We start from the raw sequence: 24,943 nt of genomic DNA, 5'->3' as shown, positions 1-24,943 counted from the left end.
TTCCAATCATACCTCTCAAAGGAAAGCAGTTAATTACTATCAGTAAGCCCCACTAGCTTCTCTGTCCCAAGGCGTTCTCCACTGCTCAGATCAACACATCAATCTGAATGCCTCCACCTCCACAACACCTCTTGTCTCTGGGTTTCATTTTCTAATCCTCTTGCTAAAAACGCTCAAGCATGCATTTCTCTTTCCACCCCTGAACTTCTGTAATAAAGTGCTGTTTCCTACTGAGTTCTTGAGAGGCACATGTCTATCACACTCCTCTACAAGACTCTCCACCTCACCTGCAAGCCCTTCTACCGTCTTGTGCCTCAGCATCGCTCTTGCCTCCTAACCCTCCTATCCTCAGACACAGGAGAGGTGCCCGTTTCTCTCCACAGACTGCAGCCTGTGAGAGACAAAGCCTTCTGTAGCCACACTCCAAAACTCTGCAAACTAACATCCAAAACATGAAATCCTGGACAATTTAAGACGTTACTCAAACCCCACCTTGCATCCTCAGTGGGTTTTGTTCTAGCTCATTAGGCTTGATTATTTTCCTGTTTTTTTTTTTCCACAAACCAGCACATTTGTTTCTAATGTGCTGGTTTGTGTTTTATATAACAGCTTTTACTCTACATTATTGTCAGTAAGTGCCCACAAAATCTTGAAAGGCATCTTTATAAAGGAACCATATAAAGGAACCATTACATTTATTATGTGACCATTATTATTATGGTGGCAGTCCTTGCTTTCTAACAAGCTATAGTTTAATTTTACTTCAGTACAATCTGACAGGTAAACTAATCCTTCACCCTAAATTGGTAACTCAAAATGTCAGATTTCAAAAGATCAATTGCTTTAGTTTTCCATTTAAGGCATTGCAAGAGAATTTTCTGATTTTGTTTTTAAGAGGACATCAACATTTTCTCTAAATATCACACAAATCAAATGCTGCAGTCACCACAACATGCCCTTCTTATGATTATTAATCCTAAATGCCAACAACACTTTCTTAAAAAGCAGCACCAGCATTTCGGAATAAATTACAGGGACATTCGGCTCGCACACTGCAACACACACTACGAAACACAGTTTATCTTCCAAACATGTTAACTAACTTAATTTATTAATTAACTAAATGCACAAGAACCACAATACGTGAGAAGAAGTTGTGAAAGCGTATTCAGTGGATGGAAAATAGCCATGTGCTTTTTCATTGCTGTGGTACATTCCTTTGTGTATATCAAGTATTATCTTCACCAACATCTCTATCAACATTGCCAAAGCCTTTTAATGAGTCCTGTGTGAATCGCTGAAGGTATTCATGTGCAAGGCCATTACCAAACACTGAAAAATGTTTGAGTTGGTGAAGAGAAGGCAGTTAATGATACCACAGACCTCTTTGTTTAGTAGGGGACAGGGGGGAAAGAGAGGAGAAGGATGCAGAGGAGGATACCACAGTGAGGGAGGAAATTAGCGGTGGTCTGGAACGGAGCAGGGACATGGCAACAGAAAGAGAGTACAAAAAAAATAAAAAAGGAGAAACTCTAAAAGGGTTTTCCATTCTCCCCTAATTTAGTCTGTGAATGTGCTTCCCCCCCTCCCTTAAGTCTCCCCTGAGACTGTCCCACACAAACCGCACAATCATATGTTACTCTGATTCACCCGGAGATAAAGAGGAAGAGGGAAAACAAGAATGAAGGAGGGAGGAGATGAGAAGGGAAGACGAAAGGACCTTTTACACATGCAGATGCCACAATGCCCTCAATGACCTTAAAAGCGACTCTTCCAGCAGTGTAGGAAATGTAATGTATTTGTAAGTTTTGTTTGCATATGTGGAAAACATGAAGATATAGAGAAGTACTTTTTAACCTAAACGATAGAAGGAAAGCATGTGAAAGGTGAAACTAAAGTTACCTCCTCTGTCTAATCCTGTGCAATCACTCTGATTCTCTACATAAGCGCCATATGACCACTGCTTTTCACAAAGCTGGCATCTCAGAGTGTTTCTAAAGCAACACGGATACATTTTAAGTGTCATACTGATCTGCTGAATAGGTCTGAGGGGCTTTGTCCACTAAAGCATTTTTTGCCAAGTGAAAACGCCAGACGTTCTTCTGAAAACATCCAGCTGGGAGCGCTTGAGAGCGCTTTAGGGGGACAGCGTTTTTTGTGGGGGTGGGGATTCAGGTTAGCGCTTTAGTTGCCACGAAACGGAATATTCACAAAAGTAATGTGAAGCAAGTACCTGACTCCAGCTGACTGTTGGTTAACTCATAGATCCCGGATCAACAAAACGTGACTCCAAGAACTGTTTCCCTCTGAGCAAGGTGTTCATTTGGGGATGTCAGGTAAAGACAGGGCGACCGTAAAAGTCCTCCAGTGTTTTTAAGTAGCCAGTGAGATATTAGTCCCGCACCTTCTCTACTGTGGCCTGATGGCTAAGTAAATAACAACTGAGCGTTTTACCCAAAGTTTAATTTGTGGCAAACTGAAAAAGCGTCCAGTTTGGAAGACGACGCTGTGGAATTTAGGGTCCTGTAAAAAAACACAGGCCTCAGCCATTGCAAAGTGCGGTGGGGGGAGAATTTGTTGGACGCAGCCTCAAACTGTTATTGATTATTTTTTATTCACTCCATGCAGTTTCTTGATACCATGAAGATCAACCAATAGGAGTCCGCTTTTACCTGATGTAATTTAATAAAGCTCAGAGAAATTAACTTTATAAAATGATTTGGTCTAAAAGATTGATTGTGGTTTGAGAAACTGTCTTAACAAGCACAGGGGGAACTTCCACTCAGGATATTCAGGGTGTCTGGAAAGTGGAAAAACATCCCACTTTTATGCCAAGTGTAGGGTTTAAAATCTGCATATTAACATGTAAAATCTGATTTTTGTTAGCAGCACATGGTTTCTGGTTGGGCTTTCAGTACAACTGGTCAATTGCATTTAAGCAGGCTTACAGGTTGTATGATGGAATGTATTTTGGGCCAGGGTTGAATGATAGCTTAGCTTTCTTCTTTTTTATCTGCATCCACACAATGACCCCTACAGAAAACCAGAAGTCTTGGCCTTTGAGTCGAAGCCAACGGCAGCTAAAGACAGAAGCAGACTCAAGTGAAAAATCTGAGATAAGATCAGGTGAACAAACAAAACAACAAAATATTGAATTTCAACTTGTCACGATCCTGGGTCTTATGACCCAGTGTTTTGAGTTTTAGTTCTTTTGATGTTTATAGTGTATGTTTAAGCTTATTAGGTTTCCTATGTTCATTTGCTTATTAGCTCCCCCTTGTGTTTTCAACCCCTGCGAAGTCTCCCTTGCCCTTCGTGTGTTTCATGTCTGTTGTCTTATGTTGTCATGTCTGCCTCTCATGTTTCCTGTTTTATTTTGAAGAGATCTCATGTTTTTATATTATGGATTATGTTTTGAGTCCTTTGTTGTACTGTTTCTTGTTTCCCTAGATTTCAGTTATGGTTATCATAGGTTTAGTTCTTTGGCTTTGTAATATGGCTTCCCTGTGTTCAATGTTGTGTCTACTGTGACCTCTTTGTACCATGTTTCTGGTCCCTGTAGTCTGTCTTCTCAGTTGCTGTTAAGTTTGCATGTTTAGAGTTCAGTCAGTGTGTTTCCTGTTTTACTTTGAAGGTCCATGTCTCATGTGAGTGTTTCTAGTTTTGCTTCCCTTGTCTCGTCCAGCCTGATTACTCCTAGCTGTGCTCTCCTTCTGTGTCTCATTCCCTTGTTATCCCTCTGTGTATTTAAGCCCTGTGTTTCTCTTTGTCAGTGTTGTAGTCTCCCTCATGCTGTGTGTGATTCTCCCTGTGGCTTCTGGTGTGCATTTTAATTGGCTTGTCCCAGTTTAGTTTTGTATTGCTTGTGTTCTATTTTCCAGCAATAAAGCTGTGCTTTTGAGTTCAAGTTCTGTCCCTGTGAGTTTGCGTTTGGGTCCAATCCCTGCCTGCCACATAGCCGAAACATGACACAACTTAACAGTTTGTTTACTTTGTCCAACCACAAATTAACACTGACATTTATTAATCTTGACCAATCCTCCCTAAACCACGAACAAGCACTTTTTATTGTAGCCGAACAAAATAACTCATCTAACAACCGAAAATTATTTAACGCAAATCAGTGTTTCCCTAAAACTAACCTGCCTGCCTACTTAATTATTTACCGCAATCAATGAGTCATAAAAGTAATTAATACTATTTCTCATTCATTCCACTGCCAAAATAGTCACTATTAATTGTTTTATTTTTTCAAAGTTTGTCTGCTAAACAGTCTGTGACCAGCTAAGGACTTTCTTTCTTACAATAGGCTTCTGAGCCTCGTATGCATGTTTTGTTACTCTACTACTTAGACTGAGGTACTGTGGGGTTTTCTGATGACATGCAGCGTATTGTACATTTGTACTAAAAGACTGATAATATCCGTTCTTCAGTCTTGTTTTTTTTTGTTTTTTGTTTTTTGTTTTGTTTTTCGTGTAATCTGCTCCATACATTGGAGGGGGGGAAAAAATACAAGTAACTATCTCGAACAAGCACCTGTTTACCATTACAGGATGCATTCTGGAAGATGCTTGTAGCAAAGCAATTTTATGTCTTATTTATTTGCTGCATAATTGCTGTAATTTGGGATAAAACAACACCAGCACCATCTCTGATGTGACACAGGACGGTCAAATGAGTCACAGCATAAACGAAGAGCCAACCAGGGGCTTCCACTGGCAGCAGTAAAGTAAGATTATTTATATATTTATTTTTAAATATAATAACCACTTTTCACATTTATTGAGCAAATTTTAAAAGCAGACTTTTTGGGGGGGTCAGCATTGATTCATCAGAGATCTAAATTTTAATCTATAAGCTAATGTAAAAATTACACACTGGATGCAGTGTAAACCAGTTTTAACATGATAAATATGTTCCATTGCTTTCTGACATTGTGAGGATAAAAAATAAGCTTATTGTAATGGACTGTGATAGACATTGTTTGATCAAGATGCCTTTCAGAAAATGGACGGATGGAAACTTAACTTGTATTCAAAAAGCTCTTAGGTTTCAGTTTCTTAGGAGCAGAGTTCTTTGGGTGGCCGTGTGTCGGTGCTAGCTTAGGGTGTCCATTAACCACACGGTTGGAGGTTTAATACCTTGGCTGTCCATGTGTGAAAGTACCCATGGGCAAGACACTGAATGCTTCTAGTGGTAACCAAGATGCTTGTTGTGTAGCTCTACCACCAATCATGCATGTGAATGAGTAACTGAGGAACTTTTTACACATAGTTAGGTTTGCAGAATTTAACTAAGGTTTAAAACTGTAGCACTAAAAAGTGCTACATACAGTTAAGTGCTGACAGGTGTATTATTTTTCTTTGACAAACACCTGATAATGAGAGTTGCATTATCTGACAGCAGCTTTAAAGCCAAGGACTATGCATATGCCATGTCTTAATGACACTGATGTAATGATAGCTTAAATAAAAGCATCCCTTCTAATAGCTACAATGTTAGTAACTCTTTTGTGCTATCTTGCTCAGGTCAAGGAGCACGTAGCATAGGTTGCAGCCAAGCAGTGAAAATATTCATTCAAAAAAGTTCCCAGTAGAGCTGGCACGAGACCAGGAACATCTTACATTATTATACCTCCCTACTGAAGGTTACCACTGGACAGTGCAAAGAAGCTTCTGCCAAAACCACATGCTACATGCAAAACCATCAGGGAGGCAGCTCATGGAGCACAAGGCCAAGAACAAAGCAGTTAGCGTTCCAAATAGGGTAAAAACAGGAAATACTCAATAGATTGAAAATGCCATTTGTGTGTCCCTTAGGAGTCCCAACTGTGCTTTAATCAAATAAACCCCTCAGGTCTTAGCGTGTAGGTTTTTCTTTTCATGTTGCTTTTCTTCTTCCTTGTTGCCACTTCAAATGGATAAAAGCATCCTCACTCCCTCTCCAGCAACTTTGAGGACGCTTGAACTCATTCATTTTTAATACTACTTGGCAAGAATGTGGAAATAGAGAAAACTAACTACAAAAAAAAGACGTAGAACTGGAAATGCACAACGTGAAGGTCAAGAGAGGCAATGTAGAAAGGATTTGTGCTCTCCAAGAACAGTTAAGAAAAAGTGACTTCTCATCTGACTGCACGATTCCTTCTTTTGCCTTTGTAATGACAAACAATCGCACCGCTCCACAAGTGAGTCACATGGAAGCGAGCCTTTTGACAAACATTGTCTTTCAAGAAATGACATCTCGCTTCACTCACCCCTCAAAGCTTAAGCGAATGATTCAATTAGTTGCTATGGTTTCTCAGAATGTGCAACGTGGAATTTCATGCAGTAAATTTCCCTTACTGCAGGCATATTTATGCATGATGACTTCAGTGGATGTGGTGTAATGTCACGGGTCAACTACTTTGTGTACATTTAACAGGCCTATCCGTTCATTGCACACAGACGTGGAAAGCCAGTAAATAAAGCACACAAGGACACACGCAGCTGCTGAAAACGAAGGACCACAAAAGTTGTGCACCTGTATGGAGAAACTTCCAACATAAAGTGACAGCAACGGCATCATCAAACATGTATATGGACACACATGTATATGCACTGCAAATGCTATTAAAGTTCCAGAGTGTTTCTGATGCAGTTCACTCACACCCAAACACAGAGCAGAAACAAATGTAAGCACAAGTAAGCTTTACACACACACACACACACACAAAAAAAAAAAAAGTGAGAAAGGTTTTATCACACTTACTGTTAAGCATTGCATATTCTCAGGCCGATTGGTCTCAGGGGCAGCACCATGGTTTGACAGCACAGCCTCTGAAATGTAGACAAAGGAATCACGGGCTGAGACAGTGCCTTTGGAGCACATTTCTCCCTGTGCCAATGCAAAATGCCCCGCTGGATGTACAAAAATAAAGTCCTCAAACAGTTCTGAGAGTCCATAAAAGTCGCTCACATAGATAACAAGCAATTATGGCAACAGTTGTCTGGAGCAGCCTTTGCTGGGCTGGGAAACTTCAGAGCGCACATAAAAGGCAAAAGAAAAAAAAAAGAGAGCAGAAGAAGAAGAAGACAGGGCAGCCGCGAGAAGGAAAATCCCTTTAAGATGCGAGGATCCAACAAACTGCCCAAGAGAGGAATGGAAGTGAGAACAAGTGAGAGGGAGGGAAGAATAGAGGGAGGGAAGGAGGGAGGGGTGAAGAAGAGAAAAGCAACTCCTCTCTCACTCTATTATCCGTCTGTCACAGGGCTCCTGGGAAGTTGCTATGGTTACAGGGACTCACGCCTCAGTGTCCTTTTAACTATAGCTCATAAAGGCAGCATTCAGCTTTAGGCCATGATGCAGATCTCCCTCACTCGCTCTGTCTTTTTCTCTTTCTGTCTGTGCTTTTACTTCCGTTTACATCTCTCGCTTAATATGTACACCTTTCCTCACTCTCTTTCTTTGCCTCCCAAACTTCAGACAGAGCCACCCATTCGTCACCCTCCAACCACTACCATCATCCCTTTGTTTGATGTGTCTATCCCCCTCCCCTTACCCCTCTCTTTATACTCTTGAGTCACACCCCTACCTCTCGCACCGTAGGAGAGGCGCGATCCTGTCTCAGACTGAAATTTTCAAAGTTTCAGCAAGCTCAGTCCAAACAGTCCCAGCGTAAATCAAAGAAAATAGCTGAGTAACCACTGATTTGCATTTTCTCCCCACTTACACATTTCACTCTTGCTATAGTGGCATATTAGTAACTAAGCAAAGGTTTGTGTCACCCCTAATTTCTTTATGTTTTCCTATAAAATGGGAAATAGATGCAGTAAATTGTTGAAATATGTAACATACATGGAAGTGCAGTATGTAAGGCAAAAACAAAGTTTGTACAATTCTGATGAGTATGAAAGTCAATATTCTGTATGATCACCTTTATTCTTTAACACAGTCTGAACACTTTTAGTCAAACTAAGCAGTCTTCAGGAATAGTTCTCCAGGATTCTCTGAGGACAATCAAAGCGCTTCTGTGGATTCTGGCTGCCTTTTGTTATGTTCTTTGTCATGATGATCCCACACTACTTCAATAACGTTGCAGATCTGGGGAGGCCAATCCACAACTGACATTTTCATTGTGTATTTTTCTTTCCAGGTATGCTTTTAATGCATTGTAGTGATTTTTTTATGAATGTACTATATGATGCTGACGCCAATCAGAGACTTTCCACTTCTTGATGGTATTGCACAGTGGAGCAAAATTTAACTGTATTTCCCTGCATTCATAATTCAGTTAATTTTGACGAGATGACCAACACCACTGGCTGAAATCGACCTCCAAACCATGACAGAGCCTCCACTGTTATAAAGATGTATTATCAAGACAAAAATTTTGAATGCTACTATAAAGTGGGGGTTTTTTTAAAGCCCGCCCGCTACTTCTTCTTTTCAGACACACTGCACATTATCCCAACATATGCAACTAATTTTTAATATTAAAATATGAAAAATTCTGCTCTTTGGGAATCACCTTGTTGATGCAAAAATACTGTTTTATGCTGTCAGACTGTGTCATCTGTGGCATTTTTCACAGATTCAACAAAAGAAATGGTGCATGAAAACACAATTTAGTAGTTTAGTTCCTTTTTATGCTTGAATGGTTCATATGTCAGTGTTAGGTGGCTTAACAAAAAAACATTCCTCTAAAAATGGTTTAGTATAAAGACTGGAATGATAATGACTGAACTTCAGAAAACCAAGAGAACTGTAGCTTAAGACCACATTAAAAATTATCAGGAAATCTGCCTCCTTGGAAGCAAAATATAAAGTAATGAGAGGTGTCTAGGAATTTTTGCATGGTACTGTATTATTTATCTGTCATACAGGGTTATGAGTGAAACATTATTTTTCTTTTTTGACTTCATTTCATTTGTTTTTTGGGGGTAGGGGTTGTTTGTTTGTTTTTTAATGAAATGTAACTTTATTATACATGCATGAAAAACAAAATTAAGCACTTCTCAACATTCTGGACACCGTTTCCTGTGTAACCCTGTTGTAGTTTTTAAGTAAATCTATTAGCTGTGAGTCTGAAAGTTCCTGGGGAAGGCAAAAAAGAGGGGCTAACCTGGCTGGCTTTAAGCCCAGAAGAGAAGCCTTTTGTCTGGGTAAGACATAAGTAGCACAGGCCATATGAGGGTAGAGGCATGCGGCAGCTAGCAGTGAGAAATATCCAACATGATTGAAGGGAAAGAAAGTGGTGCAATGCCACATGGAAACAGTGGACAGTGGGAAAAGTACACACTAGACAAATTCAAGAAAATGTGGGGAAAGGTAGCAGAAGGGAGAAGTTGAATATTTGAGAAAGACAGGCAATGACAAGAGGGAGAAAAAAACAGAAAGAAACAGAAGGCAAGAGTGAAAAAAGGAAAAAGAGAATTCAAAAGGTGCTGGCAGTGCATCGCCGTTGAGTCAGCCAGTGTCAGATCTGCCAGAACACTGAAGCCTTTGACTTTGCTTAAGTCCCTCATTGCAACACTCAATCACTTGACATCCAGGCCCTTTTTATTCACCTGCTGTCACCCACAAACAAACACTTGATGAAGAGAGCAGAAAGGCCAAGAAAAGAGGCGAATGTCTCCACTTCACTTTGGAAGTATCTCGAGATCAACTCAAGCAGCAGCAAACACTGTGTAAAATGCATTAATTAGCACAGCTAACTGACAACAGAATAGGAGTAGCAAAAGTATGTTTTAAAGATATTTAAACACACATCAGGTTTTGTGAGCAGCAGGTTATGATTTTTGCTCACTATTCAAGATGTTTAAGTCTGATATCCTGAATAACTTTGTGGGAAATTTGATATGGTGAGTTTATGGACTAAATGAAAACAGTTATGTTCAATGCATATTTTTAAGGGTGTAATCATCTTTCAATATCAAATAGCTGAAAACAAATAATAAAACGTAAAATACATTTTTTGAAAAAGCACACCATTGAAAAAAAATTATTTAAAGTTAATTTGAGCTGAAATAATCATTGGTAAATAAAAACAAAAACAAAATCAGTTTTTGAATTTCACTAAAATAAAGAGCGATTTTTTTAAAGGTAACATAAATTATGGTATAATTGAAAACAGTACAATTAAAGCTCTACTCATTTACAAAAACAAATCGAGGGAGTGTAATATATTCTGTAATTGTATTAGTTTAAAAACATCAATTTCAAGATGATTTTGACATTTCCGTCATAATACATTTGAAGGAAATACTGTGTATGTTGAGATTAGGCTAATCTCAGATTTTAAAAAAATAATCTAAATAAATGAAGGAGTTTAAATGCAGTCAGGATTATTTAAATGTTACTGACTTTGTAATCTTCTAAAATAAAAATGATCATTTTAGATGTGAGAATTGACAGTATTCCAACTCTCACTTTTATTGTTGTCAAAACCGATTTTATGTACACACTGCTTGATGTAGGAAGTGACTTTTGCCATGGCTGAACAAAGGTTTCAATTTATTGAACAACTAGAGTGGAATGTTTTAAAGCTGGGATCAGTGAACAAGCAGCCCTTATTCTGTGCTTGTCGTTATCTACACAACAAAGATTGAAGAGTAAAATAAATTTGCACGCGCGCACACGCACACACACGCGCACACATACACACACACACACACACACACACACACACACACGCACGCACGCACGCACGCACGCACACACACACACACACACACACACACAAACACCAGAGGTCTTTATAATGCAGTATGATTTACGTTTGATAGGATACCTTCTGGTACATAAAGCTGCACAGCTGTCGGGGAATGACAGTCTCAGTGATTCAAGATTCAAACATTTCTTAAGCGTGATGACATCAAGATGACCTCTACCACAGTCAGTGTAAAAAAAAAAAAAAAATGAAACAAATCCCTCAGGCAGAGATGTTGTTTGTAGGTTAGATGAAATGTGCATGTCTGTCTGAGTAATGCTGCTTTAGTTTACCCAGTTTGGGGTTTTGTATTTTGCATTTGTTGTACAAACAGGATATTTTGGGTTTAAACTGGATGTCACTTCAATCTGAGTTTATGGGTGGTTCTGGTAAATAGTTGTGTGACTCACCACAGAGCTGAATGCAGTGTGGTGCTCAAGGGAGTCTTTATTGGTCAGTGGACAAATTGATTCTCAAGGAAAGACAAGACACAAAGAGGTAGGGCAGCAAAAGTTGGATCCGGCTTAGTTTTTCCGTATTATATAAATAACAGTATTATAGTTGCTGTCATAATTATTGTGTTGGGTAAACATATATAACATATCCATGATGCATATCTGTCTAACTACTTGACTGCATGCTGTTCTGTCGTCCTGTCATTGGTGTTTAACTGAAAGCACTTTCTGTGTCATTATTTCATCCATCCTTTCATCAGTCTACGTATAATTGCCACCAGACCTTTTCCAGGACATAAGTAACATCCAAGCAGCAAGCTCCAGATCTTAAAAATTAAGCTAATGTGAAAGTGTATTCAAATTAGTCCCATTAGACTTTGTTAAAATGCCAAGCTTTACATCAGAAATAAACAAAAACAGCCTGACACAACAACGGTTAGTATCTGTAACTAGTTTCCTACTTTTTAACCGTAAAAAGCTGTGAATTATTTCCATGACTTACTCACTTAAATTGTATTAAAGCTTAAAGTTATACATTATTAGGGTACCACATGTCACTTCGAGCGACAGGTGGGTGTTAACACAGGCAGCTGTACTGTTCGGTCAACTGAACTGGACTCAACCATGTTTGTACTTTTCTATTTTGTGCTCCTTCCTCCTGATGTTGCTGTCCACTGGGATTGCCACATCTATTACAACTGCAGGCTTCTGCTCCTTGTCAACAAGCACTATGTCTGTTTGGTTTGCCAGCAGCTGCTGGTCTGTCTGGAACTTTAAGTCCCACAGGACCTTAGCACTGTTGTTTTAAACGACCTTCAGTGGTGTCTCCCATTGGGAGTTGGGTACTTCTATGTTGTTCCTATACACTATCTCAGACAGGATATGCCTCTCCGAGTACAGCCTGCAGCCTGGGTCCTGTCGACTCTGGATCTGATGCTTAGGGCCTGTTCTTGTGTTGCCATGATCAGAGCTTCTGTCCTTTCCTTTATGTCAGCCTTTTCCTGATAGCCATCTACCTGTATTCGTGAACACTTCACATTTCTTCCTAGATTATTCCTGGATTGAGGTTCTGGCACTCACTAATGCTCATTCTTCCTATTTCCATAGTTTTTCGAGCCTAAGAATCCTGGATGTTGGGTGTAGACCTCCATGCATTGTGAGGAGTTTAGGGGTCTTGACATTGGTGGCATCTACTTCCTCTTATGGTCAGCTTATTATTCCAGCTGGGTACCAAATGGTCAATAGGGTGCATGCACTGATGGCTTGGAGTTTACTCCTCCTGCTGAACTCTCCTCCTGCTGAACTGGTTTCCCAGTACCTGTCATATCTTCTGGAGGTATTTGGCTTCTGTTGACCTTTGTGCTTCTTTATCCTGGTCCCCGTTAGCCTGTAGGATACCCAGGTACTTGTAGCTGTCCTGCATCTCCACTATTCTGGAGTAGGGGTGGCTGTAGCTCAGGTGGCAGAGCAGGTCAGCCACTAATCAGAAGGTCGGTGGTTCGATCCCAGGCTGCATCCTGGCTGCATGCCAAATATCCTTGGGCAAGATACTAACCCCGTGTTTGCCTACTGGTGGTGGTCAGAGGGCCCGGTGGCGCCTGTGTCCGGCAGCCTCGCCTCTGTCAGTGCGCCCCAGGGCAGCTGTGGCTACAATGTAGCTTGCCATCGCCTGTGTGTGAATGGGTGAATGACTGAATGTAGTGTAAAGCGCTTTGGGGTCCTATGGACTAGAAAAGCGCTATACAAATGCAGGCCATTTATATTCTGCCCTCTTAGTTTATTTCAAACATTTAAAAGAACAAAGTATTGCTATTGACATATATCAATATTCAGCAAGCCAATACAACCCAAAACTAAATACCTGATATATCAATTTTCTGTATATAAAGTAACTCATATATTATGCTAAGGGATACTAGTGTACTTGTGTGTCCAGATCTGGTCACTTCTGGCTCCAAAAAACAAAAACTCAAAACCTAAGGTTTGAAACTGTCCCTATGGCAGTTTTTCACTTTTCTGAGAAACTGGACATTGAGGGTCATTATCTATTCAGAGCCATTCCTGTCATCACACTGAAAGAAAGCACAGTGACATTTCTGCCACAGATTTCAACAGATAATAACATCTTTATTTTTAAGAATAATCTCTACAGACGGTGGATGAGATTTCTATATAACAAAACTTTCTGTTGAAAACGAAGGCTAACTTTATGATAGTGTCATTATAATAAGACAAATGTGCCATATATTATATTATGTATATATTTTGTTTACAAACCTAAAACCTTTGTTTCTGTTGAGCTGACATAAGCCTTGAGATGCAAAAAAAAAAAACCCATTTCTACTCAATCAGAGTGAGAGGTTCAAAAACATCTACAACCACTAAATGAGAGGACTTTCAAAAGTCAGAAGATTATTACCTATTATAATGCACAATTTCACACCGTATTCATTTACTAACTGGTGCTTGAAGATGCTTTTCTTTCTCTATTATCTTGTAAAGGGGTAAAAGTGCACATAAGTAACTAGAGGTCAGCAAAATAATATGAAAAAATATAAACCATACAATTCAAACAACATCATCCTTGCTGTTAGACAGAGGTTATAAACACCTTGTACAGTGACTGTACTGTACAGCGACTACAGTGAGTGTACAGTCTTATCCACTTTTGTTCTTCACACCCTCCCTCTCCTGTTTCCTATATAAAGACGCTGCCTAGCTGTCACTCCTACTGAGGCTGGCCAACAAAGAAACGTTTCAGCTTAAGTCCTGCCCACAATATTGAGCTTAACAGAAAACAAAACTTTTTATTCATGTTTTAATCACATTTCCATTGCATTGGGGCCAATGTTAATGATCTATCACCGTCTGTTTTAACTCTTTAGCTATTCTGTTTGATTGCATGACAAAATTACATTAAAAAGTAACATGAAGCCTTAGGTAGACTACAGCAATACATCTGTAAGAACATAAAGGCTATATTCCTTTTTGCAAATACACTTACTGGACACTTTATTAGTTACACAGTGATAGTACTATGTTGAACCTCTTTTTGTCTTCAGAACTGTTTTAACTATTTGTGCTTTAATTATTTGTGGCGCAGATTCAACAAGGTGCTGGAAATATTACACTACATACCACAGGCGCTCTACTGGACTGAGATCTGATGACTGTCATTTGAGTACAGTGTACATTGTAATTTTCAAGAAACCAGTTTTTGTGACATAGCATGTTGCCGTGCTCAATGCAGCCATCAGAAGATGGCTAAGGAAAGGCAACATCAATCTTGAAAGGCACATCCCATCCAGATGTTGTCTTTTTCAGTCTTTTGCATATTTCATCAAGACAATGTTAAACTACATACTGCATCTATTACAAGGCATGGTTGTCCAGATCTTTCACCAACTGGTGCGTCAATAAATGAAGAAAAGAGAGAACATCCTCGCCCAAAAGTCCAGCAGCTGGTCTCCTCCATTTCCAGACATTTATGCACTGTTGTTAAAAAAAGAGGGGATACTACACAACAGTAAACACTGGCCCAGCTTTTATGTGACATGTTGCCAAAATCAAAATCAATATGCGGCAATACTTTTCTTAAAATGACACATTTTGTCATTTTCACATTCTATTGTGAATAAAATATCAATTTATGGGATTTAGATTTTACACAGCATCCTAACTTTTTTAGAAATAGTCTTCTAAATAGATGTGCAGCAAATGAATTGTGTGTTTGCTCAGAAACGATAAATACCAGAAAAAACAGAAAAAGACACATTTTAAAAATCACACAAGAATAATACATATTTCTAAAACAGAAGGTGAGTGTTGACCTAATTCTTCTTGACCTCAGCAACAGCTGAGCAACCCACTCACGATTATTGCACGATGCCAGATTGAATAAGACAATATGATTACTTCTGGGCCCTCTGGTCAGCCGGACAGTAATGACAGACACATTTCATTTCCTGTTTCTGTCCTGAGCAAGGGAAGAAAGCCAGAAAGGATTATGTCAGATGGCTGTTGATTCAGTGTTGCCTGATTGTCCCTGATTCAGATTGGGGGGAGAAAGGATTTAAGGAGAAAAAACATAGAAATGTTTAGAGCTTGGGATTTTTAAAAAGTCCCTAGAAATCTCCAGTTTGAATAGTGCCTACAAATTCAAGAAATTCAACAGCATCTTCATCATCTTCAGCAGTAATAGTGTTACACTTTTTTACAGCACTGGATACTTTGATGATATTTGGAGTTATTTTATGTTTATTCTATACTGCATTTGGTGTATTAATTCCTGTTATTGGCTTTTTGGTTTAATGCACATTGCTGGCATAATACATTATTACATTTTTTTTAAAGGTTTCCTTGCAATCGTCTACATCGATTTTATAATCTGTCTACATTTGTTTAACTTGACAAGCACTATAATGTGACTTTTAAAAACGACTGCTATAAATGAGCAATAATGTTATTATAAAGTAAAATAGTTAAACCAAAAAGATCATCAACAGTACTAATGAACACGTGAATCAGAAAAGTCTTTCTGTGACAGATCTACTTCTCCTGTCACCTCCTGTGCACAAGCTGCTTCCTCCATATAAACTAAAATGGGAATTGGTGGAGAGGAATTTAGTTAATATGTGTTTAAAGTAGTTTTATTGTTAAGATGAAACAAAAAGTTCAAATTCACAACTCTGACCCAACTACAGCGTCTGTGTACACTAGGGTGACCAGGTGTCCCACTTTATAGAGGGAGTGCACATCATTTTTATTCCTTGTCCCCCCGTTCCACATATTGAGACAGTGGCCCACATTCTGATTGGCTGTAGCCTGCAATACACTTTTCCAAAGTCAGGCTTTTAGCCAATGTACGTAAAGAAAGCAGGGAAAGCTTTCATCATAGTCAAGAGCAGGTTATCCTGTGTTTTGCTGCCAGTAGGGAAAACTTAACAAAGTCACAAGTGATGTGCATTTTGGCCGAACATGATGGAAACAGAATGAAAATAAAAGAACAAAAAATCCCTGAAAACTACATATAATTGGGTGAAGCTGTTGGAAGGCACTTCCTTTGCTTTTTTGCCAGGGTTATTTTTCAATTTTGTGTGAGGGGAAACATGGTATAAAGTGACATGGAAGGTGTGAGTCATAAATGGCTCAGAATCTTTTAAAGAAGTCAGGTGTGCCCATAAGAGATGTACAGATATGTAGCTGCAGTCCTACTGAACCCCAAAGACAATTACAAGACAATTACAGTATTGCTTAGAACCAGCTTAAGCTTCCTTTTACGCCTGTTATACTTAGTTGGTGAGAGAGCTGGAAAATTGGCTACCTCTTAGCACTACTGTGTTTTAACACTGTGCCCCCAAAACACTACTACTCCCTTTTCCTTTTTTTGGGATGTGCTTGTCTTAGTACAAGTTTGAAAAGGTTTCCTTTCTTATTTTGTTTTTTCTTTATTTGATTCCAGAATGTGTGTACCCATCAGCTCTCCTAGAGTAACCGCCTGTCTCCTGGAATCTCCCCCATGCTCTTGAGACTGTGCAGGGAGACACAGCAAACCTTCTGGCGATGGCATGTGTTGATGTGCCATCCCGGAGGAGTTCCGCATATCGCCTCATGCCACCAATAGTGACACTGACCTGAGTCTAATGCAAAACTGGTGAAAATGAGGAGGGAGAAAGTGTCAAAAATGTCTTCCAACTCTAAACCCATTGTCTCATTGTCTCCCCTCTAGTGCACATGTTGTTAATTTTATTACCACCAACACAGCTGATACTGATCAACAACCCCCTCTGCTACTTAACTGGCTGGATCAATATCCCAGACGTTTAACTGACTTTTGACCAGGACATGTCCTTCAATGCACATATTAAACAAATATGTAAGACTGCGTTCTTCCATTTGCGCAACATCTCTAAAATTAGAAATATCCTGTCTCAGAGTGACGCTGAAAAACTAGTTCATGCATTTATTACTTCCAGGCTGGACTACTGTAATTCATTATTATCAGGATGTCCAAAAAACTCACTGAAAAGCCTTCAGCTAATCCAAAATGCTGCAGCAAGAGTACTGACAGGGACAGAGAGAGCATATGTCTCCTGTTTTGGCTTCCCTTCATTGGCTTCCTGTTAAATCCAGAATTGAATTCAAAATCCTGCTACTCACATACAAGGTCTTAAATAATCAGGCCCCATCTTATCTTAATGACCTTGTAGTACTGTCACACAGTGGAAATTTGTGTTTTTATGTTTTATCAATCTGTGTATTGGTACATAGTGTTGATTTTATTTGCATGATTTTATAGTGATATTTATATTGCATGTTTGTTTATTGATATTTATACTGCATGGTTTTATCCTCATATTTATATTTGTGTTAATGTTGTACCATGTTCCTTTAACCCACTGTGGACTAAACAGATAATTGTAGGCACCTGTGAGGTGGGGGCGTTCCCCAAGGTGGCCTATCAGCCGCCAGGTTGACCTGTTAAAGGGGATGGTGAGTGCAGAGACAAAAGGAGAGAGGAGTGACGCACGAAGGGTGAGGAGGAGAAAAAGGAACGCGTGCAACCCCGCACGTGTGTGGAACGAACTGCTGCCTGACTGTGGGGCGCCGCGAGTTGTTCGGCGATCCAGTCCTAACGGCAGGAACGGCAACAGTGGGTGGCGATGGCTGCAATGCACGACAGGGCAGGGATGCCCCTCTGCCTGCATCTGACGGTGAGACGAGGGAGGCCGTGTTCAGGTGTGGAGTGGGGCGGGACTGTGCGGCGACGCGCTGTCAGAAGGAGACAGGTCTGCGATAGGAGCCCCCTCCCTGGTCTGTTGCTGACGAGTTTTACCATACTGGACGAGAAGTTCCTCTCCTGTCTCCTTCATATAAGGACCATTCGCCCAGGTGTGGCTGGACTGTGGGATTATGGGACTATGGGAGAGTAATTTTAGTATATGGAAAACATGTTTTAGCCTTGTTTTAATATTGTATAGTTATTTCTGCCGGCAGGGTTTTTAGCGGGTTGCAACACTATTTTTATTGTATACGGGGAATTTTATCTTGTATTTGTGACTCTGGCTGTGTTTGTTTTATGGAAATAAATGGTGTTTGAAGCCAGCTTAGTTTCTGTGCCCTGTGCGCTGACCCACCCACTCCCCTTTTTCGCTTGTATGTATACCAGACGTGGTGGTGGTGAAGATTTAGGTCCACCAGTCTTAGCGGCTACAGTACCATATCACCCTATTAGAGCACTTCGCTCTCACACTGCAGGCCTACTTGTTGTTCCTAGAGTATTTAAAAGTAGAATGGGAGGGAGAGCCTTCAGTTTTCAGGCCTCTCTTCTGTGGAACCAGCTTCCAGTTTGGATTCGGGAGACAGACACTATCTCTACTTTTAAGATTAGGCTTAAAACTTTCCTTTTTGCTAAAGCATATAGTTAGGGCTGGACCAGGTGACCCTGAATCCTCCCTTAGTTATGCTGCAATAGACGTAGGCTGCCGGGGGATTCCCATGATGCATTGAGTTTTTCCTTTCCAGTCACCTTTCTCACTCACTATGTATTAACAGACCTCTCTGCATTGAATCATATCTGTTATTAACCTCTGTCTCTCTTCCACAGCATGTCTTTTATCCTGTCTTCCTTCTCTCACCCCAACCGGTCGCAGCAGATGGCCGCCCCTCCCTGAGCCTGGTTCTGCCGGAGGTTTCTTCCTGTTAAAAGGGAGTTTTTCCTTCCCACTGTTGCCAAAGTGCTTGCTCATAGGGGGTCATATGATTGTTGGGTTTTTCTCTGTATCTATGAAGCACCTTGAGGCGACTTATGTTGTGATTTGGTGCTATATAAATAAAATTGAATTGAATTGAACTTGATGCTTTACTTTAAAAAGTGTTGCTTTCCTTTTTTTGAGCACTGTCAGACCTGTCAGTATGCTGATATGAGACAATCCACAGAGCTTGTCGGCTTCCTCCCATCTCGTTCACTTACTTCTGCCTACTTTCTGCAGACCCGACATGCCTGCCTATCAAATTAATTCAGATTTACTTCATGTACATGTGCCATCTCAGTTTCTTGCCTCTGACCCCAGCAGTGTCCGCCCACTTTAGATTGAACTCCATGCTATTAGTAGGCTGCAGAGATTCATGGTTGGGATGCAACTAAATGCCAAACACACCCACGGTCAGACTGTGCATGCATCTGTCTGCACCTCTTATTAGTGTCATTATGTGACAAGTTAGGTGGGAGAGACTACACTTTTATTACAGGCCTTTTCCCTCAGTGGATATATTGACTTGTGTGACATACTGTTAGTGATACCTCTGTTGTGCTCAAAGCTCTCAATACCAGGACCGCAAAACTAAATTAGCTCAGTGGAATTAATTTTATTCACGATAGCTTTGCTCTTTCACGTCAGGTCAGTCAGTTTTCTGAGAAACATTCTTGCAGTCAGGTCAAAAAGTTTGGTAACCTCACTTCATCCAATTCAAACCTGAGCAGGGATTTAAATAAGCAGTGATTTTATGATGGCAGCTTTCATCCATCAAATGTGACTTTCATTTCACCTTTGTCTTATTGTGTGGGTTAAATAACAGCCAACAGTGTCAACACAGCACAATGTGTAGCACCAATTGGAGCCTTTGGGGTCAAGTGCTTCATTCAAGCTCAAGCAGCTGTAAGCCTAGGGTCAGGTTCACCCTTCAAAGCGCGCGGCAGATGTATGGCCCGTCAAACATCCAGTACACAACCTTGCAAAGATCGTGCACACACGCAAACTCCTCGCCAGTGTTGACCAGAACAAATATACAGCAAACACACTTCCCCCTCCCCCACACTCATGCCCACCCCCCTCCAATATACGTTTATAATCACACAGTGTCCATTTTAATCTGCTGATCTAAAGGCGCGGCGTGCCATCTGGGAAAGCTTGGCAGTGTTTATGTACGCTTGTGCACTTTGTCTGGGTCCCCGTTCGTCTATCCTAAAACAGTGAAACAAATGTGAGTATGATGCTGATGACACACTTATTAAGCACAAACCCAGAGGGTGCTCCGCTATTTTTTGCTTTCACGGACATACAGACCACCTGACCCACATCGTAAGCTTGTTGGAGGCAAGTGCATTACCCATGGTCAAAAGCACACACACATACATGTCACTCTGGGTCAGCTGTCTCTATTGACACACTGCGCTCAAGCTAAAAAAAAAAAAAAAAGCAGAAGTATGAGATTTTTTTTGCTTCTTTCTTAATATTAATCAATAAATGCAGAGGTATGGTTTAAAGCACCAAAGTAACACATTCCTTATTTTGTGTTTTTGTGTTTCATCTCACATAAATGTATCAACCACGTATTTAGAGGATAAGCTCTGGATACATCAGGTATCACGCCTCATCTCACAAAAAGTTGTTTAGCTGCCATTCATGCACAGCTTCTCAACTCATCTTAACCGAAGTTAAGATGGCAGCCTTTTTGTTGAAGCCCTACAGTGTAATTAGCTGTCAACGCAAAGCGATGGATAGATTTTGTTGTGGAAGCATTCATGAGAAAATTCTGTCCCTGCCAACAAAGTAAAGGAAGCAAAAATTCGGACAATCTGATACTTAGATTGTCAAACTATGATTCCAAATAGTCTCTCTACTGTGGCCGTTTTTTAATACCTTTTTGATTCGTGTAAATGTGTTTTTAAAAAAAGTGAATGGATGGATGGACGGACGGACGGACGGATGGATGTTTTTAAAAGCACCGTTATCATGTTTTGACCACATATCAGATTTTGAAAATGTCCATTAAAAGTATTTATTCATTGTTGGTTTTTATTTTTTGGTCTTCTGGTCAATAATTTATCTGAAGAAGCACATAAAGTTTTCTTCCTCATCAGGTCAGCTTGATGGTGCTTCATGCGCACATGGCTGCCAGTCTCATAAATGCAGTTTAGCATATTTCTGCATCCACGGATTTGGCCTGGCACAGCCAAGGCTCTGCGATGGCACAGGTCTCTGAGCGAGGGATTAGTCAGACACACTGATCCAAACTGTGCACCTCTGGTGAGAGTCTGTGGACATTAACATGGATTAACTTGCTGACCAGTAAAATGCTTGTTTCAACAGAAGAGGTTTGTTAATAAACTGCGACATTCTTTCAAAGTGAATTTGGTATTGTGGCATTATTGGAGCATAGCTGTTAACATGCACTGCCTTTGAAGTCAAGAGCAGCTTCTGATCTCAGCTTCTGATCAGCTCAGTCTTCAAACTGTTTAGACTGGTTTGACAAAATTACCTAAAAAGGAAATTTTGCATTACTATGCAAATATACAACAAGTTTGTCAGACTAAGCACATTTTCCACAACACAAAAGTCAGATAAGAGACTTTTTCTTAAGTGGAGTTAAACAGCAAAGCAAGTAAGCATAGAGTTTGGGTGCTATTAACTTTTCTTTTGTAGCTAAAGTTGAATTCTTAAGTTTAACCAAAATATTTGCTTGGTTTTTGGGTTGTTGTTTTTTTTACATACAACAATGAATAACGTCATAAACCCTGAAAAAACCAACATCTGGATGCGAGCATACATTGCTCTACAGCATTTATATACTTTTCAGCATTGCTGGTGGGTTTCCAGATGTGTAAGCTGCCAATTTCATAGGCTCTAATTCACCCTCATACCATCAGAGGTGCAGCCTTTGAATTCAGCACTCAAAACAAGTCGGGTGTGCCCTCTCACTTTTATTCTAGAGGACACAGCGTTCACAGAACGGTTTTCCACTTTGCCTCAGTCCATATTAAATGAGCTGTCAACAGAAGGCGCTGTGTTTCTGGATCACGTTCACATAAGGCTTCTTCTTTGCATGATGGAGCTTTAACCTGGATTTGTGGATGGCACAGTAAACTGTGTTCACAGAAGATTATTTCTGGAAGTGTTCCTGATCCCATGCAGTGATTTCCATAACAGCATCATGCCTGTTTTTGATGAAGTGCTAGCTGAGGGCCCAAAGATCACATGCATCCAACACTAATCTTTGGCCTTGTAACTTTCACTCTCTCCAGATTCTCTGAATCTGTTGATGACATTATCCACTGTACATAATGAAATTTTCAAGGTCTTCATAATTTTACATTGAACAACATTACACTTTTTGTACCACTTACATTTCCAGCCTTTTGTTGCCCCCCATCTCAAACTTTGCTGCATCGAAATCAAAATGAGTTCATATTTTTCAAAAAGTCGTGCAATTTCTCAGTTAAAACATTTGATCTTTCCTATTTTCTCTCTATTTTGTTTACCTTTTATACTGTATCAGTAGGAATAAAATATTTACACTGCACGGTTTGACTCACCCTTGTATAACGCCCACTGCCCTGCCTGTTGAAAGAGTGCACGCAGGCGGCCATAACATGATGACCGATTTCATCAACCAACGACAACTCACAAACAACTACAGCTGGCACCCAGTTACAACAAAAACATTACTCTGACTTTGAAATAAATATGCAAAAACAATCGTCAACCTCAAGGTTGTCTTTTAACTCAGCTTTCACTTTGAGAACGACAGAAACTTTTCAACACGAACAGACAGTAACAATCTGCTCCCGGAAAATAATCAAATACAGTGAAGGATGTTGTTTCTACATTGTTAGGCTTCTAAGACACCAGCAGACAGAGAGACTTAGAGAGTAAGAAAAGAAACATGATGACATGCAGTAAAATGACAAATTGGCCTTGAGTCCAAAGCTTTACAAGAATAGGGTGAGCCTGCCAAAACTCTCTGTATGCCCCACCCCAATCCTATTATTTCAGGGTCTTCATTAAGGATACGCTGTACTGTATAAAATTCAAAGCAGTGATACAAACAAGTTATTTAGTAAAAGCCTTATAATGATTTGCCTCCGAATGAGGTAAAAGACAAAACAGAAGACAAATGGCAGAGACGTCATAGTGAATAACAAACAGGGAAATCAGAGAAAACACGGGGACAAGTGTACAAAATACAAGTGTGACAGAGATGTGTGAAATGAAACTGACAGAGAAAATGAGGCGAAAGGATATTCAAAAAACACATGAATAATCAGTGTGAAAGGCACAAAATAAAAATGGCCGAGAACAGAGGGGGGAGAGAAATAGGGAGAAGATGGAAGCACGCTGAGTGATATTGTAATGAATGAGGCTCGGGTCATTCCCATGTTAGTGTATGTCACGCTGCAGCAGTGCCTCCATGGCCTACATTCTGCCAGCTGGCAATGCACGAGCGCATTCATGAGTGTGCACTTCCACTCACACAAACACACAAACACAGATCAGTTGAGACAGGAGCGGGGCAATATTGCCAGTGGAAAAGACGAAAACGGTCTACACTCACTCATGCAAACATGCAGTTTTTACTTCGTTCTCTCTTTCTTTCTTTTTTCCTTTCTCGTTTTTGAAGTAATGTGCTGTGAAATAAAGATGTTGAAACTTCCTAAATAGCTCTTTCTCAACATCTATTTCTGGTTTGGCTAAATTTTTTAAAAAAAACCTCCCAGTTTGCAAACCCCAAAAAGAACAATTTGCCTATGAGCACAAGTCAGGATTCCCTCATGCAAGGTTGGTAATGGTTTCCTGATGCCTGAGTATTACCCAATCTGATGCCCCAGTTCCATCTACAGCAGCATAAAACTAATTTTAAAGTTGCATGAGGCAGATTAGCCTAGTTCAGCCAAGTGGTATAAATTGCGATAGGTTAGCTAACGTCTCACGATATCACCGTCATTCTCATAACCCAGAACGTGAATATGAAAAAGGAAAGTTGGCAGCATCACTGAGAGAGGAGAAGGCGAGTGTTGTTGGGGGTGAACAAGAGTATGTGTAGCTCTGTGTGCTGATGTGAAAGGTTTGTGCAAGTGTGTACAAAAGAGATGGGGTCACAATGATACTGGGGACTCCATCCCAGTATTACTAATCCACTGAAAGGGAAAACTAAGCTCCTTAAAGGTTCCCCAGTGGAGCGACCACTTTAGCCCAGCACGAGAAAATTAGATGAGAATTGACAGATTATGATCACACGCACAGTAACAAAGAGAGATTAAAAGTAATATGAGCAACCAAAGAAGCACACAGAAGAGGAACAAGGGCACAAAAGAAGGTATAAAAGAAAAAAATGTCTAAAAATGTGGGAAGTATATTTAAGAAGGAGAAAGAAGTTAGGGGAGATCGCACACATCTCTGCAGCATCCTCAAAACAAGCCACGCTGGTCCACGCGGCAAATGCAGTGCTGTTTCCAACATAACGTGCAACTTCAGAATACATGTAAAGTGAGTACAGTCAAGTATGACAACACGGACTACTCACCTATTCTAGGCTGCTCTCATGGCTGGCACAGAGAAGCATCACTCCAACATGCACACACCACCAGCAGCACCAACTACGAGTGAGTGCAAACATAAGTAGGAAGAGAAGGAGCACTCAAAGGTGGTGAGAAGAGAAAAAATAGATTTCCAAACAAATGTGTCTGTGAGCGGGGTGTGCGAGTGTCTGTGTGTATGTGTGTGTGTGTTGGATGTGTAAGGGGGGGATCCACTCCAGCAGCGAATGGTATCGGAGCGCCCTGTCTCTCTCCCCCTCTCTCTCTCTCTCTCACTCTGGAAACTGTGACACGTCAGGGTTTCATCCAGACCCCTCCCTCCTTCCCACTCTCTCCCTGTCTTTCCCTCGTTCGCTCTTCCAATCCCTCTCTTTGACTCTCTTAATCCCTCGCATCCCCAGCCTCCCAATCTGAAGACAGATAAAGACCCCGAGCTGTGAGACTAGCACACACGTACGTATAAGAATAAGTGGCCCTGTTTAA

The 24,943-nt window shown here is 40.4% G+C and overlaps 1 protein-coding gene across 1 annotated transcript in view; it reads right to left on the bottom strand.

Annotated features, from left to right (window-relative positions):
* Nucleotides 1-24,679, bottom strand: part of rgs3a (regulator of G protein signaling 3a) — a 121,574-nt gene extending 96,895 nt beyond the window's left edge. The window contains exons 1-2 of the mRNA XM_012916698.5: nt 24,448-24,679; nt 6,751-6,818 (exon numbers count right to left, since the gene is read on the bottom strand). Of these exons, the coding sequence (XP_012772152.1) occupies nt 6,751-6,765 (15 nt within the window). The 5' untranslated portion in view covers nt 6,766-6,818; nt 24,448-24,679. The remainder of the gene's footprint in view (nt 1-6,750; nt 6,819-24,447) is intronic.
* Between the last annotated feature and the right edge of the window lie 264 nt (nt 24,680-24,943).

This window comes from Maylandia zebra, linkage group LG7 (assembly GCF_041146795.1).
Source record: "Maylandia zebra isolate NMK-2024a linkage group LG7, Mzebra_GT3a, whole genome shotgun sequence".
Classification (NCBI taxonomy): domain Eukaryota; kingdom Metazoa; phylum Chordata; class Actinopteri; order Cichliformes; family Cichlidae; genus Maylandia; species Maylandia zebra.
Note: the sequence above shows the minus strand (reverse complement) of the source record. Positions and strands in the feature narration are given on the sequence as shown.